Here is a 27,103-nt window from a genome sequence, read left to right on the forward strand (position 1 = left end):
CAGAGGATCCACTAAAAGTCAGATATAAATTGGAATGCAAGTAGCCAGACCTCTAGTTTAATTGAGATTTATTTTTTTACATTTGAGTTTCAAGACAATAAAGCAAGTTTCAACAACAAAACTTTTATCGGGGACTATTCAGTAAGGTCACTCGTACTAAACATGTGTTGTGGTCTTTTTAGTCTCCTTCGTGGTCACTGTCATGTGACATGCAGTTAGGATGATGTTTGCTCTCAGCATCTGGGGGCACTGCAGATGCTTAATTACCAGAGAAAGAGTAAAAATTATGTCAACTATATCAAGGCAAGAGGGATATGAGTACATTTGAAATATATTCTAAACAAGTGGTCCTATAATTATCCTTCAATTAACTAAAAATGATTAGATAGCAGATCCCTAAACAGCTCACTAAGTAAGACTGTACATGCTGAGTGCTGGAGGTGGCCACATGACAAAAAAAAAAAATTGTGACGAGAGCACTCCAAATCTGGGTGGTGCTCCTTTGCTTTATCTTTCTTAATTATTAACTTGTTTATGAGCAGCTGTAAGAAGATAGACTTGCAGAATAAGGGCAAAGGTTTTAAGTACAAGTCAATTTTTGATCTTTAAGGCCTGCATCTAAAGTTGTGAGACTGTAGTCAAGACTAAGTAGGATGGGCTTATACCTGCTGTGCAGTGACAAGAGCAACTTGGCTTTGGCAGATGGGATGAGAGTGTGCGTTAGAGCGTCACGGAACCCATCACACTTTCTGATTTCCGTTCTCCATCAGTGCCAGGGCCTCTCCTGGCTCCCCTCCTACTCCATTTGTCCCCACCCCCCACCACTAAGTACACACTGAATATAGCCTTTTTCCAGTGGTGAATCGCCTGGTTAAATTTCCTCAAGTGGCAAAAATCCTATCAAAAACCGTTGCTTTGAGACCTTTTGCTGTTAGCGACCTGCCCATTCTCTATCACTGTGTCTTTGCAGACCTTCCCATACAGGTAAAGCAAAGAAAGCACAGGCAGAGGAAACTTCAACCAATCAATGTTTGTTGGAGTGTGTGGAGAAAATACATTGCTTGAAACTGAACAATATTAAATTTGCACAAAATACTTTTAAATATTTAGTCTGACTTTCCATGCCAGTTAATAATATATGTAATTGAGAGAGAGCCATAAAAATTCAGTATATCCCTCTTTCAGAGGTCAAAGATAAACTTAGTAAATTTAGTCCTGTTTTTAGTGTCTCTTGAATGACATTCCTCTTGAAGAGGAATTGTTATCACACTCTTTCAGGTTCAAACACCTTGAGCATATGATTCCTGTTTTCTAAACAGTATCCAACTCTCTCAACCTAAAGGTATAGCTTAGGGTGATAAACAACAGGGTAAGGAGAAGAGAGCAATGGCTGATGGGGATGCCATCTTAAACGGGTCTAGGGGACTCTCTAATGTCACTTTTAAGCAGACACCCAAAGGAAGTGACGGGGAGATCCATGTTGATAACTGGGAGAGTATTTCAGGCATTCGCAAAGGTTCTGAGATGGACTAAACCAGTCAGTATGAGTAAAGCAGATCACAGGGAAAGAGAGTGTTACAAGGTAAAGCCTACACCAGATAGCACTTTCTGGGCCAAGGTAGAGACCTTGTGATTTCCTCTGAGTGGGATGGGAAATGTTGGAGAGTCTTAAGCAGGGGACTCATGTGGCTTGTGTTTTAATGGGATGGCTGGGGCTGCTGAGATGAAACAGAGCAAAGGAGATCAGTGGCAGGGTCAGGTAGACTCATCAAGGGGATATTGCAGTCACACAGAAAGGAGGTGACCGGAAAGGTGGAGGTACAGGTGGGAAGATATTTTTGAGGCCGAGCTGAAAGAACGTACTAATGGAGAGAAGTCAAGGGTGACGACGTCATTTGGGCTGGCTCAACTGGAGGAATGGAATCAAATTCTGTAATGGGCGGGGGGGGGGGGGGAGGGGTAGGGGTGGAGCTGGTTTTAAGGCAGAGGTTAGGAGTCAGGGAACTCCAAGGACTTGGTTTTGGACATGATTTCTATCTATCAGAGTGACAGATATCCTTTGAAAGTATGGCAAGGTAAAGTAATACACGTAAAGAAAAATTGTCTTGTCCCGGAGAATCCTATAATTTCTCTAACCAGAGAACTGGCATAGAAATTCCTGTAACTGCCTGGTTCTTCCGGCCTGCCTTCCTTTCCTAGAATACATTTCCCTCAGTCTTTTGAATAATCTTTGCTATTGAACTTTTGTCAGAAACTTTCTCAAAATCCTAGTAAGTTATATCTTCTGGCTCCTGTTTGGTGACCTACTTGGTTATATTCTTGGAATTTTTGCTTGCTAACTGTAACATATCCCAATGCGAGCAAATGTCGGAAGCTTTCAGGAATTTAAGATGGAACTTTATTGGCCAAAGTTTCAAAGTTTTACCTGCGCCGGGGCGAACTCTCGGGGTGCCTCCAGAGACACGGGTGCCAAAGTGGCTGCAGGTGAGAGTCGCACCTGGTGCTTACAGCCTGGGGTTTTTATTGGGGTGAGCAAGCAAGCAAGCAGCAAATACAGAAGCAGACGTAGCTGTTAGCAATTGGCTATTTTGAGAGGACACACACACATCTCTGCTTACTACAATGGATACTTTCTGCAAAGACAAGGCCATGCAAAGACAAGGTCATACACGGGCGGGTTGTACTTCTTTTTACTTTTCTATCTCCCTTGCTGAGACAGTCTGGTGCCTGCCTCATCCTCCCTGCTAATTTTATCTAATTCCGGTCTAACCTAACCCTAACCTAACACTAACCAATGAACTTTGTAAGAACTAAGGGCAGACAGAGGTCAGAGAATCCAATCATGTTTCCACATGGATGTTCACGTGTGAACTGGGACAGCAGGGTGAATGACTTCAGAGACCCTTGAACACACCACGACTATGAGACTGTCCACTTAAGCTAAGGCCGATGCTTTTCAGATGGGTCCTTCCCAATGAACAGCATGTGCCTAGAAGGCAGGCAATGCAACTGTGTCATCGTTTTCCTTTCCTAAGTCTAGCCTAGTACCTAGTACAGAGGTGAGCAGTAAATATTGAATAGGTTAAATTTTCTGGATAATTTTTAAGCAACTAAAGATGTCTTTTCTCTTTTGTCTTGTAGCGCCTGACAGCTACAAAGTGCAAGAGAAGAAAACTGCTGTCTCCAGCCGGCCCCACTCCACTATTTCAGGGCAAAACAGCAACAACTCAGGAAATAAGCCAGGTACGAGGCAGGCATGGCAGGTGCTGTGGAGAGGAAGGCGTCCCCCTCGCAGGCGCACTAGGATCCAGGAGAGCACGGTTCCAGTTCTGCCACCAAAACACATGCTTATAGTGACTTGTATGACCTTATATCAGAGAACCTTGCAAAGCCTTTTGTCTTTTTCAAATGAAGGGTCAAAAACATGCCCTGTTTACGTCTCAGAATCATTTTACCCGTCAGTGAGATGATATATGTGGATGCATTGTTTTACTGCCAACCAGTATATAAGAGGTAGCAATTTCATTATCCTATTTGAAATGCTACATATGACACAATTTTTTCTTACACTCTTCTACCTCCCCTTCCCGCTGGCAGTCACCATACTGTTTTCAGTATCTGTGAGGTTTTTTTTCTCTCTACTTAATCCCATACCAGCTTTGCTATGTGTGTAAAGATTTCCTTAAATGGTTTTTGAAAAAGTCACAAGAGATATGCAGTAATGCTTGGGCATGCAGGTGCATAAAATTGTGTCATGTCACCTGTATGCTCAAGCATTATTGCATATCTCTTGTGACTTTTTCAAAAACCATTTAAGGAAATTTTTATGCACAGCAAAGCTGGTATAGAATTATGTTTTTGTTCTCCATGCCCTGCAATGCTTGTACACCTACACAGTAATTTCATTTAATGGACTATGATTCATGGTCTGTTCCACCTGGTGATACAAAGATGCAAACAGTCTGTTTAATATAATACAAACAGCTGGATAGACAGTGCAGTTGCTTCCAGGTACCCAACAGCCATTGCGTGGTCCTTGGGAGAGACTAATGTAGGGTAGGATGATGAGAGGCAATGAAAGGAAGGTAAAGGCAAATTGAATACTCCATGAGTGTCTTGGAAGTCTACTTTGTGCTGCATCCAAGGCCAAAGTCACTCAAGAACAGGGAATCGGTGAGAATGAAAGAAGAAATAATTGCATGTAGCTTCATAGGAAACATTCCCCATTATACTTATATTTATGGAGCTTTTTCTCATATGGAAAAGGTCTTAAATAAGATGCTTTAAATAAGACCTAAACCAGGCCAGTCACTTAGAAGAAAGAAGAATAAGTAGTACTATTGCAAATATTGCCTGAGCAACCATTAGTGGGAAATGTGTAATTTCAGCGGAGCTTTAATTAGCAGACTGAATTTTCCCCATTTAGTTGGTTTGCCTTTTCATTCATTTGTTTATCCATTCATCTATCCACCCACCACTCAACCACCATCTAAGAGTATTTATCAAGTAGATGTTCTATGCCTGGGACTGTGAGAGGTAGTGTATGAACAAAACAATGGGACCCCTATCCTCACAGGGCTCTTTCTGGAGGGCTTTTGTTCTTACACTCAAGTGAGCATCCTTGTGGAAGTAGAGATTTTTTAGCATGAAAACCCCATTTGTTTCACCATGAGAACTGAACATAGCTAAGTGGTTTGTACTATTTTTCCTTGTTCTCCCTATTGACAATCACTTCTAATGACTTTTCTGCTATTCAGTCTGTTCTAATCAATTTTCATACCATTCTGAAATGCTGAAATTTTACTAAAATTTTTCTCATTCTTGACAGAGCGACTGATACTTCTATATCCTGACACCTCATTTATTTATTTGGTGTTAGCACTATACAGGCACCAAGGGTATATTACTAAAAGACATAATCCCTACCCTCCAGTTGACATTAGGGTAGAATAAACTAACATATGAATGATACTTGAACACAGAATTTCCAGTATCATAAGATGCAGCTGCATAGAGCACAGAGACCCAAAACTCTCCATCTCCATTAGCCATCTCCATATAGGGCTATTTGATTTAAGCTGCTAAAGTCAGGTTAAATGAGGAGACGTTTCATTTCAGATTGTGTAGTTTGAGCATTCTTGTGTCTGCTTTCTACTAAATAGAGATAAGCAAAGGTACATAAAATGTTCTTGTTATTTTAGTCCTCACCTGAGCATATGTTTATTGATTTTAGAAAGAGAGGAAGGGGGTGAAAGAGAGAGGGAGAGGGAGAGAAAGAAAGAGAAACATCGGTGTAGTAGAACAACATCGATTGGTTGCCTCAATACATTAAATAGGGAGATACCTTAAAATAGTAACTGCTGGCATTTATATTTTTAAAATTTATTTTTAAATATAAGATTGCTTAGTTTGCCCCATTGATGCATATTAATGGAAGTGTAAAGGCTCTGAAAATTAACTATGGTTGTTTGCTCATTCATTCATTCATCATTCAACAATAATTATTGAGTATTCTCCTATCTGCAAGGTACAGTCCTAGGCACTGGGAACCCAGCAGTAGATAAAACCCAAGGCTCTGCTCTTCCCTACTCCCATTCACCACCATCTTCAATATGTCACCGATGTTATTGACATTCTACCACCAAAGTGACTTTTTTATTGATGTAATCAGGGGGGTGGAAACAGAATTTAAACTGAATAACTTTCCCACCCTACAATTCAATATTTTCTACTGCTAGATTCCAAGCCAACCCAAATCATCTCACATATCATAATTACTCTGTGTTTTATACTTTAGAAATGTTGCATTAATTTTTTACCTTCTCCAAATGAATAGTGATTATCATTTCAGCACTTATATTAAAAGTCAGTGGGAATTATTGCACTTTTAAGCATTGGCCTAATATGTAGTTATTAATTGACATATTTGTATAGCTCTATATACAACCTGTTTCTTATTGTGTTCTAGACAGGATGCAGAGAGCATAATTTTCATATGAAATGATAGCCTAGAAATCAGAGGAAAACTGTGCCTATTCTTGCACTATTTTCCAACCGTGCATCTAAGAGACAAGCATTACATGGTGTAATTGGGTATTACCTCATTACTTCAATTCTGTTATCAGAATTTGTTAATGTAATCAGAAGTAATTAAACTCTACTTTATAGACTTTCTTTATAGTATGTTAAAGGCTTTTATAAATAAAGTTGATTTTCAAGTTTTATAATTGAATACAAGTTTTTATGAGTGATTAAACCTCATTATTTAGGGACTTTTTAAAGCAGTAAGTAATTATTAAAAGTCTTTACTGCTGTTTCATTTTGGCTTTTGTTCCCAGATTATTCTTTCTTCAAAATACTGTTTTGCTATGGCTCTCATTTTCTTTTACCGAAAACGGATGGCAGCAAACCCCACTGTGTGTGGTTCTTGACAAAGCAGCTGAGGGGGAGTCTGCATGACCATTTTCTAGGGTCAGAATAGAACCTTTTGGGGCCATGCGCATATTTTCCTACATAGAAAAATTAAGACCTCATAAATGATCAGTGAATCTGATCATCATAGTGAGTTGAGCCAATGAGGGGTTTATATTATTAATTATTTAAAAACCATACCTTAAAGCTAAGGAAAAGCATAAATTATCATCACCTAGTCCTGCTCACGATGCCAGGTTTATGCAGGCTTCTAATGGGCTTTTCTACGGTTTTTATTTCCCTTCAATGTATAAATTCTGAGAAGTTTAAGAGACATTTGGGACACAGGATCTTTAAATTTGTTGATGAACCCCTACCATGTTGCCTCTCAAGTCTTATTCAATAGGTTTCTATTTTTAACATGAGATCTTAAAATGATAGTGTCAATTTAGTAGCAACAAAAATAAACCTAATTTTGAGTGTGATGTCATCATTGATATTGTTATTACTTGTATATCACTGAAAGTATAGTCATAGTCATGTGCACTAATGGTAAGACATAGCAGTGTGCTATTGATCACATTTACTGGACAAAAATATTCATCTTTGTATATCATTAGTTTTTTAAAAATATGCTCATAGAGAACAAGGCCGACAGCTGTGGAGGAGGTAAGGGGTGGAGGGGTCAAGCGAAAAAGGACAAAGGACTCGGGCACAGACAGCAGTGCGGGGATCACGGGGTTAGGGACATAAGGGGGACAAATGGGGAAAAATCCAATAGTCCAATAAAAATGAATTTAAAAAATAAGATAAAATAATAATAAAAATTTAAAATATGCTCTTTGTCACGTGTTTTTATCTCATTTCAGACCCTCCACCTGTGCTAAGGGTTGACGACCGGCAGCGACTGGCCCGGGAGCGGCGTGAGGAACGGGAAAAGCAGCTAGGTATTCCTGCCCCTCGTTCGGTCTTCAAAAAACACTGTTGTTGAAATGGTGCTTTTCCCCTCCAGGAAAATGGGCACTTAACATTGAGCAAATGGACATCACTATAACGGGTTTTGCAAATGAATTGCAACACAGAATTTAGTGTGTGATATAACACAGGACTGAATTTTAAGTGACAGGAAAGTCCGGCCCAGGATTAAGGTCATTTGCACGTCTTTGTATATTGTAATCACATTTTAATGTGGCACTGGAGGGAATGTATATATGAGAGGTGTGATGGCTCGGCTTACATTTTACAACTTAAAAGAAATACAGGGACAGTGAGCATATGGGTTTTTTATGTAAACAGTTATGAGACTATTCACTGCTAGGGCACTTACTGCTTTCCATGTTAAAGTAATGCTGCTTGTTGAATTTATAGACAGATGCTACCATTTTGCTGCCAGGAAAAGCACAAGACCTCGTGCTGAGGTGTCTGATGTTTCCTTTGTTACCTAAAGCCCTTGTGAAAGGGTAGCGACTACAGTATTTGCCATATAATCACCTAGAGAGCTGGGTCACGGGACCAGCTTACCAGGAAGCCAAGATCAGAGCGCTCAGCAGTCATTGTCTCCTAGACCATTGAGCAAGGACGCTGGTGCCAACTCCTGCTTTACTTTGCAGCCCATTCATACCAAGTTGCTAAAACTGGATACTCTCTTTTTATGCACCTTGAAAAGATGAAGTGCCCGGTCAGTATATCTGTGTTTCTAGAGTGTCTAGGTATTTTAAGACCAGGGCTGACTTAGGTTGCCTAAATCTTTCCAGTGGATGATCCACAAATTTTCTAAAGCTCAGCTGCATTTTGTAGGAGTTCATGTTTTAATTGGGGAAGCCAGCCCCTATGTCCCATCTTTATATAAAATTCTTATGCACAAACCCAAATTAGTGAAATTCCCTGGAATATGCTTTTCAAACGTCTGTTGGTATTATTTACATTATTTTAATACAGGCCTCTTTCTCTGCCTTGCCGTAATGATCACATGAAGTCATTTTTTTTTTTTTGCTGCCAAGGTTTTTTCAACACAAATCTCAATGACTTGCTGAAAGTGAACAAGCTCCCCTATTTTTCTTTTCCTGGCCTTTCCACCCAGTCTTGAAGTTCCCTGTCCCAGACAGGTTTCCTGCAGTTGGTAGGCACCTGGAGAGCAGGGCTGTCTGTGGACTCTGCCCAGTGCTCCAGAGTCAAGGTTGGTTTGACAAATGGTCCAGAGCTGAGAAAGAAGGGAAAAGGCAGAGTTATTGAAGTGAAGAGATTCCAGATGAGCAAAAAGAACAAACTGACTTCTGCACTGTGTTTGGAATTTGTACTTTGGTTTTGGATGCATCCAACTATTAGCATTTGTGTGCCCCCCCTCCCCTTTCCACCCTATCCCGGTTGGACAGTTCCACACCATTAAATGTCTCCTTCGAATTGCAAGGCGGATTCATGTCTGCTCGAGTAGGGTAGCTCCATAGCATCAGCCTGCTCCTTTATGATTTAACTCCCATTGTGAATTAGCTTTTACCAATTAACTCATAGCTTTCCATTTGGTTTCCTTGTCTTCCAAAGCCAAGCGTTATCAATTCTTTTGTGGAAAGAATGAATATGCTGGACCAAAAAAATGATTTCACTTCTTATGCTATAAAGTTGTAAGACTCATAGCTCTGAGCCTGCAAATTCTCCCTACCATTTGCCTAGCTTTGTTTGTTGAGTGGTTAGATTTTTTTTCCTTAAGATGTAGTCCCATATTTCAATTCGTATCAATGGTACAGAACATGACTCATTGACTTACATATTCAGAAATTTTATTTGCCAGATATTGTGTGAAAAGGATGAACTGGGGGAGCCCCAGCCCTCAAGGGGTAACTGCAGTCCAGTGAGGAGGCAGGGGAACACAAAGCAATTTTAATACAGGATGGAGCTGGAGAGGTGGGCACAAGGGTTGTTGAGAACCCACAGGAGCACCTAACCCAACCTGGGGATGTCAGGTGCCACCTGACCTTCCAGCTAGAGAGTAAAGGAGAGTCATGCAGGGAGATAGAAGAGGCAGGGACTGGAGGGCAGTGATGCAAGAACAGGTGGGAAGAAGGCACTTGGTGACAGACCCAACATGCTCCTCAGATTATTACATGGGTCAAAGGATCCCAATTGTACTTTTTTGGTGAACCAGTATATAACATACAGTGTTTCTCTTTCTTCTTAACCCTGCCATGTTAAATATCATCATTTTCCTTAATTCTGATCTCTTTTACTGTTGTTGAAAATCATAATACATCAATTCTTTTTCCTTGCATTAATTACATTGTATTTTTAAATTTTGTGTGTCTTATTGCTTATTCTTTTCCATTTAATAGAAATCATAATAGACACTGAGTCTAGAGAGGCTCCCTGGAATCTTCATATTATGCAAATAAACATTCCTGCAAGTACATGCACATACATTTGTAAAGAGTTGTCTAAAATCCAGCATCTGATTTAAGCTGTAGCCTAGACTACAGAAGGGTGGTTTCCAAAGAATCTTTCGTACTAAAAGAAAACCAAAGGGCACACATGGCAAACTACCTATAAACTGTGCTTTGCAGAAGCTCTGGTAGCAGTTAAATTTTTTAAGGGGGGGTGGGAGATTGTCTACCACTTAATATCAGATCTCTGAAATGTGCTTTTTTGAAAACAAGCAAAAAAAAATAGTTGGTAACATCAGTATTACAAAGCTTTCAAACTTTAAAGCTTTACAAGTTAAAAAAAATGGAATGCATTCCAGAAATTCCAACAAAGCAACATTTAAACTGATTGGCCAGTGAGACTGATTACTCACTGTTGGATGTAGGTTGAAATTAGCATTGAAAGGTATTTTCTTATCCACTTTTTTTTTAAGCGAAGTAGAATAAAGGTCTTGTTTTTTTCAATGGCATATCATGTTTGTACTGGTCGCAAATGGGTACACTATTAATAGCTGTCCGTGGGTTAAAACTCTAAGTCATGCTTTAATGTTCTTATGGTAGGATTATGTCATGTGACCTGCTCTTGCTACATTTTGTTTGAATTTATCACATAAAATCAGGCATAATTCTTCATGTTTGGGATTTTTCTCTCTGGTCGAGCATATGGACTCGCAGGCATTATTTTTCGGCCTTAAAAGTGTTATGCATGAAGGAATCTCCTCAACGACCCCATGTCATCTGATTCTGTTCCGGCCTTTTCTTCAGCCTCCCTCTCTCTCTTGACTTGTGTCATCTCTCTTCTAAACTTTAATTTTGTTTTCTCCTAGGGGGGAAACATCGTATTCGTTCTCATGGTTTCAGCTCTCCTTTTCTGACAATACAGGTTTCACATTTCCAGCTACTCATAAAGCAGTAGGTGCCTTCCCATTATCTAAAACTCAACTGCCCTACAACCAACTCGTGCCTCAGTTGCACTCCAAAACTTACTCCTCTGGGTAATTCCTGTGTTCCCATCAATTGCACCAGTATTTTTCTGACCCCAAGAAATTACTTCTTTCAGCTATTTTTTTCAATATTTTTTAAAGATTTTATTTATTTATTTTCAGAGAGGGAAAGGGAGGGAGAGACACAGGGAGAGGAATATCAGTGTGTGGTTGCCTCTCATGCACTCCCTACTGGGGACTTGGCCTGCAACCCAGGCATGTGCCCTGACTGGGAATCAAACCAGTGATCCTTTGGTTCACAGGCTGGTATTCAATCCACTGAGCCACACCAGCCAGGGCAACTTTCAGCTATTTTTTGATACTTCTGGTGCTGCCAGAGGGACTGGTTTCTTTCTGACTACCAGTATTAGCATTGGATCTTTTGCAGAATAAAACAACAGTCTCTTTTCCTTGGTGACCCCATGCTGTGCACTGACTGGTCTACACCCTGGCTTGTTGTGCCACTTGTAGCCACCAGTAGTCAGTCTGGACTTAGCCTAGTCCTCCAGCTGGGGCTTTTGCTCTCTCTAGCCCAGTATGTAAGTAGAAGTTGCCACACTCTTTTTTTTAATTGTTGTTCAAGTGCTGTTGTCTCCATTCTTCCCCCAACACTCCCCCCCAACCCAGCCATCCCTACCTCCCACCCTCAATCCTACGCACCTTTGTCTTTGTCCATGTGTTTTTTTTACATGTTCCTTACGACCCTTTGCCTTTTCCCCCCTTTATCCCCTCCCACCTCCCCTCTGGTTACTGTCAGCTTGTCCTTAATTTCAGTGTTTCTGGTTATATTTTGCTTGCTTGTTTTGTTGATTAGGTTCCATTTATACATGAGATCATATGGTATTTGTCTTTCACCACCTGGCTTATTTCACTTAGCATAATGTTCTTCAAATCCATCCATGCTGTCGAAAAGAGTAGGAGCTCCTTTCTTTCTGCTGTGTAGTATTCCACCACATAAATGTACCACAGATTTTTAATCTACTCATTACTGATGGGCACTTAGGTTCCTTCCAACACTTGGCTACTGTAAATTGTGCTGCTATGAACATTGGGGTGCATAGGTTCCTTTAAATTGTTGTTTTGGGATTCTTAGGGTATAATCCCAGCAGCGGAATTGCCAGGTCAAAAGGCAGTTCCATTTTTAGTTTTCTGAGGAAATTCCATACCGTTTTCCACAGCGGCGGCACTAGTCTGCATTCCCACCAACAGTGAACTAGGGTTCCCTTTTCTTTACATCCTCACCAGCACTTGTTCGTTTATTTGTGATGGCCATTCTGATCAATGTGAAGTGGTATCTCATTTTGGTTTTAATTTGCATCTCTCTGATGACTAGTGATGCTGAGCATCCTTTCATATGTCTCTAGGCCCTCTGTATATTCTCCTTGGAGAAGTGTCTGTTTCAGTCCTTTGCCCATTTTTAATTGGGTTGTTTGTCTTCCTGGAGTGGAGTTGTGTGAGTTCTTTGTATATTTTGGAGGTCAAACTCTTGTCCAAGGCATCATTTGCAAATATATTTTCTTATACTGTTGGTTCCTTTTTCATTTTGCTGATATTTTCTCTAGCCATGAAAAAGCTTTTTATTTTGATCAAGTCCCATTTGTTTATTCTTTCCTTCATGTTGGTGAAAATATTACTGCATGGAATATCTGAGATTTTCCTCCCTATCTTCTCCTCTAGAACTTTTATGGTATCATGGCTTATATTTAAATCTTTATCCATCTGGAGTTTATTTTTGTGTATGGTGTAAGTTGGTGGTCAAGTTTCATATTTTTGCATGTAACTGTCCAGATCTCCCAACACCATTTGTTGAAGAGGCTATTTTTACTCCATTTTATGCTTCTGCCTCCTTTGTCGAATATTAATTGACCATAGAGACTTTGGTTTATTTCTGGGCTCTTTATTCAGTTCCATTGATCTATGTGTCTGTTCTTGTAGTGTAGTTTGATATCAGGTATTATGATCTCTCCTAGTTTAATCTTCTTTCTCAAATATTGCTGTGGCTATTTGAGGTCATTAATGGTTCCATATAAATTTTTGAAATGTTTGTTCTATATCTGCAAAATATGTCATTGGTATTTTAATAGGGATTGTGTTGAATCTATAAATTGCTTTTGGTAGTGTGGACATTCTGGTGATGTTAATTCTTCCAATCCATGAACGTAGTACACACTTCCATTTGTCTGTGTCTTCCTTAATTTCTTCATCCTAAATCCATTTAGTCATAAGACTAGCAGACCTCTGTCGTCCACATAAATCTCAGATCTGTGACTATAAACTTGCTGCTTGTGCTATCACCATACTCCAGATGAGTTCACGTCTCAGGCCCCCAAACGATCTCATCGGTGTACTTCATTACTCCAGCGTCGTCACAGTTAGTACCAGTCTTTCTGTTTGAAGCCTTCTTAGTCTTTATTATCTTCCCCCTTTTGGAAAGTGTATCATTTTTCTTGCTATGTCTTATATCTTGTGTAGCTATCATATTTTAGCTCACATTGTAGTGCTATTTAATACTCTACTGAACTTTTTCTAGTTGAATTTTATATAACTACCTGGTTGTGTATATTTTAAGTTTTTAAAAGGTATGACCATTGTTTTCCAATTCTTTGTATACCAGTACAGGACACCGTGCTAAGCATAAACATGTGTAAAAAATATTTGTTGATTTTCCTGATTTTTACTGATCTTACTCAAGTTTTTAAGTAATAATATTAACATTGCCTAAATATTATTAATAAACAGTAATAATAATTGTTCATTAAACATGGTAGGGGGGTGTGCAGGGTGGAGGGGAATGGAGGGGGGAAACAGAACAACTTTAATGGCATAATCAATAAAATATATTAAAAAAAGAAATACACTGTAGTATAAAATCTAGTGACTTCATATGTACAAACTTGCTGGATAAGAAATGAATGTTATGCTAAGTGACATAAGCCAGGCAGTGAGGGACAAACACCATATGATCTCACCTTTAAGTGGAACTTAATCAACAAAAGAAAAAAGCAAGCAAAATATAACCAGAGGCATTGAAATTAAGAACAATCTGACAATAACCAGAAGGGAGGTGGGAGGGGATAATGGTGGGGAGGGTTTACAGAAACAACTATAAAGGACACATGGAAAAAACCAATGGGGGCTGGAATGGGGGGGAGGTGGGTTTGGTCGGGGTAGGGGGAGTTGTGGGGGATAAATGAAGACAACTATAATTGAACAACAATAAAATAATTTTAAGAAAATAAACAGTAACTATTATGAGCCAAGCAGTGTTCTAAACACTTCACTATGTATTAGCATATTTAGTAGCCAGTTAACAGTGGGTTATACTTTTTATTGTGTGGGCTTGCCATAGTTGCTAATGTAATTTATTTAATAGAATGTCATTTACTTCATTTTAAAAACACATTGTCAAGAAAATGCAGACAACTGTAATTGAACCATAAAATAATAAAATAATAAAACACGTCATCATTTAGCTTAGGGAAGGAACTGAATCTAGAAAAATGGAAAAATGGACTAGTTAATAGATCCTCTTTTCTTTCTGCCATATCAGCTGCTTGAGCTCATTTGTCATTTAAACAGGATCACCAGGATTCATGTTAAAACTCCTCAACAAGCGGTGATACTGTTGAGTAAGAGCGATCCCTGCTGTCTGTGTGCAGGCAATGGACTTTCTGAAGTTCCGGAGCTGGGCACGTATCCAATCCCCATGTGAAGGAAGGGTTAGACCACTCACTCACCCAAGTGAGACTCAGGAGTGCTGAGTGACCTCTCTTTCTGACACAGTACAAGAGGGTACAATGCCAGTGTCAGAGCAGTTTCTGACATCTCTTTGAGAAAACTTCGTGGCATTGATCATTTGTTAGCCTTGGAGTCCACTGAGTATGTAATTGTCTGTGTGAACTTGGAATAGATCCTGGCTGCCAAGCTTTTCTTCAAAAACCTTTATAAGGATTAGAGCATGTCTTGTAGAATTTGTGTAAAGGTATTACCTTTTCATTCTAGATAGCTTAAAGTAAAACTAACCACTACTACCTTTTTAAAAAAGCAGTTGTATGCTATTTCAGTTTACTTATTCAACTAATATTTCATGTGTGATTACTATTGAGCCAGGTAGAGGGATAATGAAGTGAAAAGATCAACCACCTAGAAGTTTCATCGTGTCCCACCTGGAATGTTTCTCCTGAGATACCTGCGTAGCTCACTCCCTCTCCTCCGTCACGTGTGGTTTAAATGCCATCTTTTCAGTGAGGCCTTCCCTGACCGCCTTACTCAGATTTCAGACTAGCCTTTCCATGTTTCTCCATATTGCTGTCAACGTCCATCCAAGCACGTACATATTTCATATATGTCGTTCTGCCCCCATTGAAATGAAAGCTCCATAAGAGAAAGGAATGTGTCATTATTATAATTTCTATAGCCCAATACCTAAAACAGTACCTGACACATAGTGTCTAACAATTGTTTGTTGAATGTTAAATGAATAGTAAGTCTATACATTTGAATGTAAGTAGAGATGAATGCATCAGGCATGCTTAGCTGACATTGCTAAATTGTCAAGTAATACCTGCCCTTATCATTGTTTAGTCAAACAAGTCTTGAATTCATATTCTTAAGCATTTTCTCAATTAGATGAAAGAAGATACAAAGATAATCTATCAAACAGTTATACGTTAAAACTGCTTGTTCTTCATGGATGTGATAAAACTAACAGGCCTACGGTATGTTGACAAAACTCAAGAGAATGTTTAAGGAATATTCACCAGACAAATAGTCTTCTGTGTTTAGGGAGATGCAGGGTTTCCCACCCACCCCCTTTTAAAGATTTTATTTATTTATTTTTAGAAAGAGGGGAAGGGAGGGAGAAAGAGAGGGAGAGAAACAGCAACATGTAGTTGCCTCTTACATGCCCCGCTACTGGGGACCTGGCCTGCAACCCAGGCATGTGCCCTGACTGGGAATCGAACTGCAACCCTTTGGTTTTGCAGGCCCCTGTTCAGTCCACTGAGCTACACCAACCAGGGTGGGGTTTCCCTTTTTTGAAGATGCTACAAATTAAGTTTGAAGTATGGATGTGGATAGAGTCACATTCCCCACTGGGCTTTCTGGGAGTCTGTAAAATTATGAAATGTTCTCAGAAAATTGTATGATTGACTCATATGTCATGAAGAAAATTTTGAGTTAATAAAATCTGTCATTCGGTTCATTCATACTGGATTTTGTATCTAAGTACAAAGCTGTAAAAGAGATCTATCATAATATAATACATTAGAAACAACAATAAGTAATCTACGAAGGATTTTGACCTTCAAACATACATCAATTAAACTATAGTTGAGGGTTTTTTCTCTGATAATTTCACCAGACTTCCTTCCCCTGTCGGTCGTAGCTTTTTCATTTTGCCTTTTTTCACCTTAATGTCAACTCAGGGACAGCACTATTAGTGATAAGAGTATAGTAGGCAATAAATGGTCATTTCAATCTGGCTTAGCATGTTTATCTCAGAAATGTTGATAGGGCCCTGGCCGGTGTAGCTCAGTGGATTGAGCGCAGGCCTTCGAACCAAAGGATCGAGGTTCAATTCCCAGTCAGGGCACATGCCTGGGTTGCAGGCCAGTTCCCAGCAGAGGCAACCATACATTGATATTTCTCTCCCTCTCTCCTTCCCTTCCCCTCTAAAGAGAAATAAAGTCTTTTAAAAAGTGTTGATAGGGAAGTTAGGGTTAATTAGTAAATAGCCAGGAATGCTATACCTCCAACTGATTACAGTCATAGATAAAACTGCCCCTGATTTCATACTTCACGTTATCTGATCAGGACAGTCATTGGTTTTGACAGAATTACCCCCCAAAGAAAAGGGCTTGGGAAAGCAGTCTTTGTAATCCAAACCTCTAGTGCACAAGACTTTGGCAGGTGTGTGGTCAACTCGTGGCATCTGGTCTCCTAAAGTTGTCGCTTAGTGAGTACAGTGCACGAAAGCTCCTGCATCTGTCAGGCGGGTTATGAGCATCTAAGGGACCCAAATGCAAGGCAGCGGGAGGGACATGGATATCAGCACATACCAAAGCAGCTATATCGTAAGTCAGGCTCAGGACTGGAAAGAATAAATGCTTGTTACGGATGGAATTAGGTAACTCAGAGGCTGAAGCTTTAACATCGCATGAATCATTGTGACTAAGCAGCCATTATTTGTTTCTTTTGCATTTACTTTGCCTTTAAGGCTGAAGAGGACAAATCTTAAAACCTGAAAAGTAAAGGGTCTTATAAACAGATGGTGATAAAAACAGTGACATGGGGAAATCCAGGTCTTCACAATGGATGACCAACTTCTCCCAATCTAGAGAGGAACTTCGGTCACAGGAGGTGTTTCCAGTCTGCCTTTTGGTATCATGGTTCATTGTCTGCTTCCAGAGTCAGACAGTCCGAGCTCGAATTCCAGTTCCACCCCAGGTTATTGTGAGACATCAGGCAGGTGACTTCACCTCTCTGGGTCCCAGACTTCTCATAATAAAATGTTTAGTAGCAGTGTCTACCTCACAGAGCGACTAGGGAGATAACTATGGGTAAATCACGTGGGTGTCAAAACAAAGTGAGAGGTGAAGGCATCTCACTGTGATGACGTTGGTGATAAGATGAGCACGAAAGGTCATGGAATTCCACGGATACTGGCTTAGATGCTTGGGACTGGGGACGCCTGCTGCTTCTGAGCTAAGAGGAGGCGGGGGGGGGGGGAGGCGTTTGTGCTTCCTGGTCTAGCAGAGCAGGTGCAGGTGACACAGCCACCTGTCCAAGAGGCTGGCACGTTCTCTGAGGAGTGAGAGTGAGTTAGGGTGGAGACTGTAACCAAAAGAGTCTAAGGATACCACTGCTTTGTTTCCTTTAGCAAAACTCCATTTACCGGAGGGGAGGCAAAACATTCACTGAAGCCTAGCCCTGGTGTTAAGAAGTTTTGGCTCCGTATTGCTTTCTTTTCCCAACATCCTTTGGCCCCTTGTATGAGGAAGGACTTCCTTAGGTATAAACCCTGTCCCAGCTCCTCAGTCCCATTAACCTCCCGGGGAGAAGACAGAGAAGATACACAATTTTCGAGGCAATTCTGATGGAGAATCCTTCAGTTGTTTAGACATGTTGAGTTAGGTTGGAGCATTTATGAGGGAGAATTTTTTTTAACTACTTTATTGAGATACTGATTGAAAAGGACCCTGAGGTCTAACATTGTAGACCATTTGGAGGTAATGAACCTGGTATCAGAACATAGAAAACACAGCAGATTCTGGTTTCATGTAGGAACGAATGTGCAGATAATCAGTAAGGTTATTATGTGATGGATCTGACTGGAAATTCGAGTAGCTATTCTAGGCACACCGGTGTGACTCTGGCGGAAGTGTTATGCAGAACCTGAGGTACAGGCTTTGGAACCTGAGCTGAATTAAAATTGCAATTACTTCTTTTAGGTCATGTGATCTTGGAACAGCTATTTAACCCCTTTGGGGTTTTTTATCCCTAATTTCCCTTCAATTACTTTTTTGTCTGGTAGTAATATTTCCCTGTTTATTTTAATGTTGTTTTTATCTGCCTGGTAGCTATCTGTTCATTGTTTTTATGTTTATTTGACACTTTGTTTTAAGTTTATTTTTTAAAAAAATCACGTTATTGTTTTTGGCCTAATCTGAAATTCTCAATCTTACCTACAGGCTTGATTTGATTCCTTTTAGCTTTTTTAAACTTTATTGTTTTCTTTTTTATGAGAGAGTCAGACTTGATGGTATGGAGAGTAGGGGTTGGTTTGAAACAAGCACCTCATTTGCTTGATTTCCCTCATTAATATGAAAATAGTGCTGTAATTTTCTATACTGTTAGTGATTACCTTTCATTCCCATTTGCTAACTAGTAAATGAAATTAATCAGTATTTTCTACATAGAGGCTCTTCTTATTTTTCCATTTCAAGGCCCCTTCCCTAGGTTTAATGAGTTAGGTTTACTCATTAGATTTTTCTTTTCCTTAGAATTATTATTTAACACATATTGTCAGTGTTTTTATAGTAACATTAAAGTGAAATTTATTTGAATGTAATCAATCATTATTGACATACAACACAGAGATTAAAATTTTAAAATAAAATCAAGTCAAAAAGAAACCTGATTATAATCCCACACATGTCACCAAAGGTAAAAGCAAAGAATTGAGTCATGAGAGTTAACTGGAAAGAGCTTGGAGATCACTTTATACACACTCTCTAATTTCGAAGTCAGATAGGTTACACAATTTTCCCAAGGTTGCAGAATAATTGCCAGAATCATTACCTGAACTCAGATATTATCACTTATTTTCTGACTCTTCATGATGTTACTGGCTATTCCGATACCCAGTGTTACCAGTAACCAATTCATACCCTTCCGTATCTTACATGAAACTAAGACAATACCTGTGTATGTTTCAGAGGTTAAAATAATATTACTCTATTCTCTGAGTGCCACGTTTTTCTCCCCTCCTGTGGTAATGAAATTTTCACTCCACCTACACAGATGTAAGCTTGTGCAGAAGGACCAGAATGGGCAGAGGATTGTTGAACGTGACTGGATGGGCGTCCACCCAGCCTATGAGTGCCCCATCTGGGTTCTCTGTACTACCTGAGTTCTTCCCATTGACTAAGTTTTCTCTGTAGCAGTAGGACAGGAATTTGTATGATCATCAAAAAGATAATTACTCCCTGTAATTATCTACGTGTACCAAGTCCCTGCCTACTATGACATGTGGCCCTGTGCTAAGTGCTTTGATTGTTACTGTGAGCCCGCCTAGCAGCCCTGTCAGGGAGATGGTGCCATAGCTATTTGAGGGAGTAGGACCACAGACGTCACTACTTGTTCAGTGGCAAGACCAGGTGTAGACTCAGGTTCCTGGGAAGCCAAAACCTGTTCTCTATCCACTACAGTTCCCTGCTTTTCATTGTTCGTTCTTTTTAGTGCAGGAGTTGCTGTGTGTTTCCAAGTGGAAACCAGATGGATAGTGGAGCTCCCCTTTGTGTGGAACTGACACACTGTCACAGTGTCATTAAAATATAATCCTGGTGGCAGCAGCTCAGGGATGAGACTGCTTTGTTAATGTCCAGTATTTTAAGGGCTACAGTGGATTTTCATTTCATTGTATACTTTGGGCCCAGAGTCCAGGGGAAATTTTTAATATCACATGAGTAAAGGTTAACAATGTCCAACACAGTCCCTTTTTTGAACATGCTATTATACTTTCTAGAACTGCCTCTATGAAATGAGTGATTGTTAATGATTTAAATCCTGAATGAGTTGTCTGCGCAGGTTGCCATAACAAAATACCATAGACTGGGGTGCTTAAACAACAGAAATTTACTTTCTCACAGTTCTGGAGATTAGGAAGTTCGGGATCAAGTTTCCGGCAGCATTCACTTTCTGATGCAAGCTCTCTTCCTGGCTTGCAGAAGGCGGCTTTGTTCTCACATGAGCATCTGAGCATGAAGAGAGGCGGGGAGACAGCTCTCTGGTGTCCCTGCTTATAACGACTCTAATGCTGTTGAAGTAGGGCCCTACCCTTATGACATTATTTCACCATGATCGCCTTCTACAAGCCCTGTCTCCAAATAAGTTCATTGAGTAGCAGGGCCTCAACATAAGAATGGGACTGAAGGGGTGGGCACGGTTCAGTCCATAGCAGTTGTTGATTTTTTCCTGTGTTTGAAAGTGTCATTTTTTAATGATTTAAGGCTTTCGCATTATCTGTCATCCTTAGGAAATATTTTAAGTAACTAAACCTCTTAGAATAAATTAACTTTTGATTCCTATTAAAATGTTGAAATAATACGTGTTATCCTTCAATTTAAAAAAGTTTACATGATCTGTGCTTGGTAATAACCATCGCGCTTATCAGTATACTCTGCAATAATATGAAAGTGTTATTTGCTTACTTCATCATTGTTTGCGTATTCTGTGTAAAGCGGTTTAAAAAAAGGCAATTGTTTAAAGAAGGCTCTGCAGTAGGATCTTGACTTCCTGGTAGAAGAATGGAAGTGGCACTCAAAAAGAGTTTGTTCTTCCTTTAAAAGATTACTTGGGGTAAAAGTAATGATAACTGTAGTAACGTCTAGCCCTGTTGAGATCACACAGCCTGCAGAAGCACATTTCATTTTCTGAACTGAAATCATGTTAGTGATGACAGTGGCGAAGATGGCAGTCACAACTAGTAGTATTGGAAGTTTACTAAGTGCAGAAAACTACTCTCACAGTAAATATTCACTCTTTCAGTAAATATTTAGTGAGTACATACTAGTATGTGCTTTTATTAAAGCCAATTTTTAACTTGGGCCTGAGAATTTCTTTAGAATCAGTGGCTTTCGAAATTGGAAAGAATCTTAAAGATAGATTTTTTTCAACATTTAGGCAAGAGGAAACACTAAATCCGAATGACCCGGTCCAAGGTCTCACCTGCCCGTCCAGGCAGAGTTGCTGGAAGAACGCAGCATCTCCTATGCCAGTCCCCAGTTCCCTCTGTTCGCCACCCTCAGTGATGTCGCAGGACAAACTCATCTTGAATTGGTCCATGTCCTTGTTTTTTTCCTTACATGAAAGTAAACTCAATTCAAATCTCAAATCCCTTGCAGGAGATTTGTCTCCCGAAATGAATAGCTTTGGAAAGACTTAGTGGTAGCAGAAATGCAGCATGTTTAATATTAAATATTTAGAGCAAACTGAAATGTTCTGAATTTCTACTTTTTTCTTTTAAAATGTAACATTTTAATTTGTATGCAGTGTAGCATCCTCAGAGTTTCTGCTTCAAACTTTGGACACTTTGGCCTACAGTGTTAACAACTCGGCTTAAAGATATGTTTAATTATCACATCTAAAGGGAGCACCATATTAAAAAATTAGTTTTGTACATTTTCCCCTAAAAGAAGGAAGGAACATGTATGTGTAAAGAAGAAAAGAAACATTTCGTCACCAAACGCTATTTTGTGGACTGTGTATTTCCATTCGATTTGTGGTACTGTCTTGTCTAACCAGGTTTGAGTTCTTCAGGCACAAAAGCGCCTGCTTATTCGGCCCCTCTCATGGCTCACCTGACTCAGCCTGCCATGCCAGTGAGGCATCCAACACACCTTTTACCAGCCATCCGTCTTTGGGATTTTCTTCCAAGCATTTTAATTCTGTCAAAGAACCAGTGCTGTGTTCAAACAAATGTAGCCACATTTTCTATCTAAAGAACATCACAGTTTTTTAAAAAGAGGGAGACAGATAGTGCTCTTGGTTTTTAGGGCATCATATCAATATCAGAATTGACAGCAGAACATGTGATATATGCCTTCTTCTGCAGCAATAATATATCAAACTAGAGGACAGTGGGGGTTCCCAAAGAGTAGAATTCAGTGCATCTTTTTCACCCTCATTGTTAGTATATTAAATAATGCTAAAAATTAACAGTAGTAACTTTTTTCCCCTGAATATTTGAGGAAAGCAAAGGCCAGACTCGGTTACTACAAAGCCAAAGAACCCATGTGTGTCCAATGCACGCCACTTACACAGCCCTAACTGTTCAAGTTTTGAGCCTGCCTGTGTTTGATTTGCCTCATCTTTTCTCCTAAAGCTGCAAGAGAAATAATCTGGTTAGAAAAAGAAGAGCGAGCCAGACAGCACTACGAAAAGCACCTGGAGGAGAAAAGGAAGAAGTTGGAAGAGCAGAGGCTGAAGGAAGAGCGGAGGAGGGCTGCCGTGGAGGAAAAGCGAAGGCAGCGGCTGGAGGAGGACAAAGTAAGGCTCAGGAGGTGGGCGGGAGGTGGGGGGAGGCGTGTGCACAGCAGAAACGCAGCAGACTTGCTGTGAAACTTTCCGCTTAGGTGCTGAGACACATGGAAAAATAGTTTCAGAGTAAGCAACTGGACAGATGGTCCCGGGGTGGAGGGAGGTTGGGTGTGGAAGCCACGTACAGGATGATGTGATTGCTCTTATTGCCCCGGAAACTTTAAATGCCCATTTTCTCTGGTCTAGACCTATAACTTATCTACGTTCAGTTAAAGTACACTGAAGTATCAAGAGCACTCCACGTCACTGGATTTCTGTAGGGCTTTACAACCAGCAAACATTTTCACACACTGGATCGCCTCATTAACCCTATTCAGCCCTTGAATCTTGGCAAAAATGGAAACTTAGACTCTGAATAGTTAAGATTCAAGGTCATGCAACCCAGGAAGTTGTGGAGTCAGGATGACCCACGCCCTCAGATTCTAAATTCCATTGTTTAGGTAGGGGACCCCATGAGCTTATTAGCACCTGTGTAAGCTGAGACCTGCACTACTGTGAAAGCATCACATTCCCAGTAGCAATAATGAAGATCATTTATTTAGGTACCTACTGTATGCAACAGGCTTTTTCAGCTGGTTCCTAGTGATTTCAGTAACCGTCCCAGGTGGTATATTCTCACCTTAAGATAACCAGGGATCTCTGGGCTACAGTGAAAGAATTGTTTTGGGCCACACATTAAATACACAAAGCCTAACTTAAACCTGATGAGCAGAAAAAAGGTCATAAGTAAGTTTATGATTTTGTTTTGGGCCGCATTCTTAGCCATCCAGTGCCACATGCGACCTGCAGGCCGCAGGTTGGACACCCCTGGTATCCAACTATTAGGTATCCTAATCTATTTCCTAATAGAGTACTGAGGTCAAGTACTCTCTCTTACTCCACTCTGCCTTTTAAGTTTAAGAAGCCTCAAGCAACCAGGTTGAATCTAATCATCAGCTGCTCCATTCTGTTTAAGGAACGCCATGAAGCTGTTGTACGGCGCACGATGGAAAGGAGCCAGAAGCCAAAGCAGAAGCATAACCGGTGGTCGTGGGGAGGCCCTCTCCATGGGAGCCCCAGCATGCACAGCACAGGTGAACAGGCAGTGACCACTTTCACAGTCTCTGTTTTTCTTTGCTGGATGGCAAAAGTGCAGTTGCTTCTTTTTTTCTAAGTCTATATTTTGCAAGACAAAAATCCTGCTGAAATAATTAAACTACAATTAAATGATGCTTCTACTGTTTGAGGATAAGAGGGTGATGGAGGTAAGAAGGTTCTCTCCCTTCACATAGACTGCTTTTCTCATTTGTTCCAAAGTCCTTGAAGAGAGGAAAATCTATGCAATGCCTCCCCGTAAACATGCTAGTTTCAACTCTACACTGTTTTAATTCATTTACATAGGGTTTCAGAATTATGAAATTGGCTCACCAGTTTTCTCTTTTACTCTAAAAGAATCATAGTGAAAATGACTGATCAAATGTCTTCTGACCCTAAAGTGTATGCAAACACTGATGTCCCATAAGAGAAAGTTCAGGCTTTGAAGCTACAAATAGTAGTAGATGTCTAAGCTATCCCCTTGTTTTTAAATGGACATAAAAATACTGAAATTTGGAATTAGCAAAAGGCTTTATTTTTGTACTGTAAATTCAGTATACCTTGAATTTTATATAGTGTGTCACTTCTTATTCATTTGTGTGAGTCAAATAACATTTTTTTAATTTACTTTTTGAAAAATCATTGTCTTACATTCTGTCCCCAGGTGGTTTTGTTGAGTCATCATTCACCTTTCTCGATTTAGCAGGCCTGGACCACCCCTTCACAGCTTTTGGTGGTACTAGAACATCTGGTACAGACGTCCCTGTGATTGCTGAGTGCCTCACCTGTAGCTAGCACCTCAGACCTAGGGCCAGAGTTCATCACTAGCTGGACCATCGCCACCCTAGTCATAATGCTTGCTTGATGTCCTATTGCATAGACCCAGATCTGGGATAAAGCACAGTATTTCTTAAGTGTGAGTACAAACTCAGGTGACTTAAAGCTATTGAAATAATTACATGGGATATGTCTAATTTTTCCTTAAATGATCATTTTAGATAAAACTTAAAAAAAATTTTTTTTATCCAATAAATGACCTCGGATCAAAGTACATCCAGTTTGGTTTCTCCGCCCTAACCCCATTCCATACTGATGTTGTTGCTTGTACTTTTAATCTAAATGTTATTGATTTTTTTGTTTGTTTTCTCTATTCTCTATCCTCCTATCATTCATGGTAATGATAGCTTTATTCTCTATCTTCCTAGCTTTCAGGGTTATTCTAGAACCCCTTCATTTTGAACAATGCAAAAGCATATTGCCACAGTTTACTTTTCTATGATAGTGAACCAAAATCAAAAGCGTTTTTCTTTCCCGGTTCTTCACCACCAGTGGTATTTGGTGGGGCACATATCAGATCTATGATCATTAGGGTCATTGTGGATATTTCACTCCAGGGACACTTTTCCATGTGTTCCATGCAAGAAAGTTGTCATGGTGTATATTTTTATAACCTGGCTGATTTTTCTTTCACTTGGCTTTGTTTTACATACATATGGAAGATATATACTCAGATGATCTGTAACAGATTGTCCAGTGTGTTTGAGGGGAAATAAGGTAACTTACCTTTAATTCTCTTTCATAGTCAGAGTTCAGTGTATGACCTTTAGTATTGCCACTCAGAGCAAGAGAGTAAAATGTTGGATAAAGTCCATTTTTATAAGGGCTGTGAATTAGAGAAACCTGCTGCTATACTAGAACAGAGAAGTTTGGGAATAAGGGGAATACACCAAAGTTTTCAATGGTCAACATGATGTGCTGTGATCTTGAGAGCAGGGACCAGATCTTCCTCATTTTGAATACTCCTTACTACAGAAAGTGCCTCACTCGTGGTGGGTGTTCAGCTAGTGTTTCCTGACCAACGAACAGGTCCTAGAAATGAAATTTAATCCAGATTAAATCTTGTACATCGACTAGCATTGGTTTGCAAAACTTTATAATGTTTAAGCCAATTCTTCAAAAATCCTTTCATAAATTTGTGTTTTGTTCAGTGAGAACAAGAGGCGATAAAAAATTGCTGTGGTACGTATAAAGTAATATAATAAATACATGTCATACCTCCATAATTTTAACCATGCAGGACAGGCCTGCATGTCGACACAATTTTTCTCTGTTTAGAGCTTATAAAGCAATGTCAGAAAAGGCACTGCTATAAAATCACCTGAAAGTGACTTCCACTATCCTTCCTTGTGCCCTCGAACCTCACACTTCGTGATTAAGGTGTACCTTTGGATATTTTACCCTTAATTTTTCTTTATTTTAGGAATGCCCTAAGGGCTCATCATTTAAGTATATTTTGAGCCACAGAAATGATGTTTGGGTTGTTTTTAAATAATGAAATGCTTTAACCATAAAACGAGTCAGCAGTTGGAAATATCTATCTGATGCTGGCGAAAGACATGCTTCTCCCCTGTTCGCTGTAAATAATGACCACAGTTATTCTGTGTGGAGTTGACTACAAAATTTTCACCACCAAGGGTAGTTAGACCAATGGCAACTAGATTTTGAAATCATTTCTCCCACAAGGAATACTTTGGTTTGTTTTTAGCATAAGGAGAAATGAACAATAGAAAATAAAACAAAATACAGCAAAACCCCATTGTCTTCAGCTATTATACGTCAGACCATCTGCCCGCCTCCCAATAAATGTGAAATTTTTAGACTTTCATTGTACACAGTTTTATTCAGGGAACATGATTTATGCTAAAGAGGACTGCTACAAGTTGGTTCCACTGTACAGACAGCAAACTAACAGAGTTGACTTTTGCCTTTTAAATGTCTGCCATTTCTCTTCTGACTTGGACTTTAAGAACTGCTCTAAAATTACTCAACTGCAGGATGAACAATATTGTTAATAAGCTTAAAGAGAAAGAATCCTGATTTTCTTTATATTACTGTCAGTTTTGTCAGGCAAGTTTGTGGGCAATCTCTACATTTGTAAACCAAAGTAGACCCTGTGTTACAGGCTTGCAGACGTGATTACTAGTAGACTTAGAAAAGGAATGCTATGGTGGCCGTCCTTTCCACACGGACAGTGCTTCCTCCTCTTTCTTCCTTGCTAATCTGTTGTTCTGCAATGAGCTTTCATGCCCTGGGTAAAATGATCTGCAAGCACAGGTATCAGCAAACACACTGAACCTGGTGTTCTTTGTCTTCTTGTGCTTGCATTCTGTTTTATCAGTGCTTTTCTACCCCGTTGGTTCTGCTTTGGGAAATTACCAAGGCTCTTCGGTTTATGGACCCCTCTTTGCTTCACAATTCACCTCCATTGTTTGAGTTGATCTGCACTGGACTCCATTCATTTGTCTTATTATAATACTATGCTTGAATTTTTCTGGCTGACAGATGAGTGTGCTCCATGTTTATTGATCCTGAGAAAAATGAATTTTATTTCTAGCCTTGAAGTTA

General features: G+C 39.8%; 1 protein-coding gene across 4 annotated transcripts in view; it reads left to right on the plus strand.

Annotated features, from left to right (window-relative positions):
* MAP7 (microtubule associated protein 7) overlaps positions 1-27,103 on the plus strand; it is a 164,639-nt gene that overhangs the window by 105,084 nt on the left and 32,452 nt on the right. For all 4 annotated transcript variants that reach the window (XM_053664823.1, XM_053664824.1, XM_053664822.1 and 1 more), the window contains exons 2-5: positions 3,142-3,243; positions 7,281-7,358; positions 22,410-22,573; positions 23,580-23,697. In XM_053664823.1, the coding sequence (XP_053520798.1) occupies positions 3,142-3,243; positions 7,281-7,358; positions 22,410-22,573; positions 23,580-23,697 (462 nt within the window). The remainder of the gene's footprint in view (positions 1-3,141; positions 3,244-7,280; positions 7,359-22,409; positions 22,574-23,579; positions 23,698-27,103) is intronic.

Source organism: Artibeus jamaicensis, unplaced genomic scaffold, assembly GCF_021234435.1.
Source record: "Artibeus jamaicensis isolate MK-2021 breed Jamaican fruit bat unplaced genomic scaffold, CSHL_Jam_final contig_387, whole genome shotgun sequence".
In the NCBI taxonomy this organism is placed as follows: domain Eukaryota; kingdom Metazoa; phylum Chordata; class Mammalia; order Chiroptera; family Phyllostomidae; genus Artibeus; species Artibeus jamaicensis.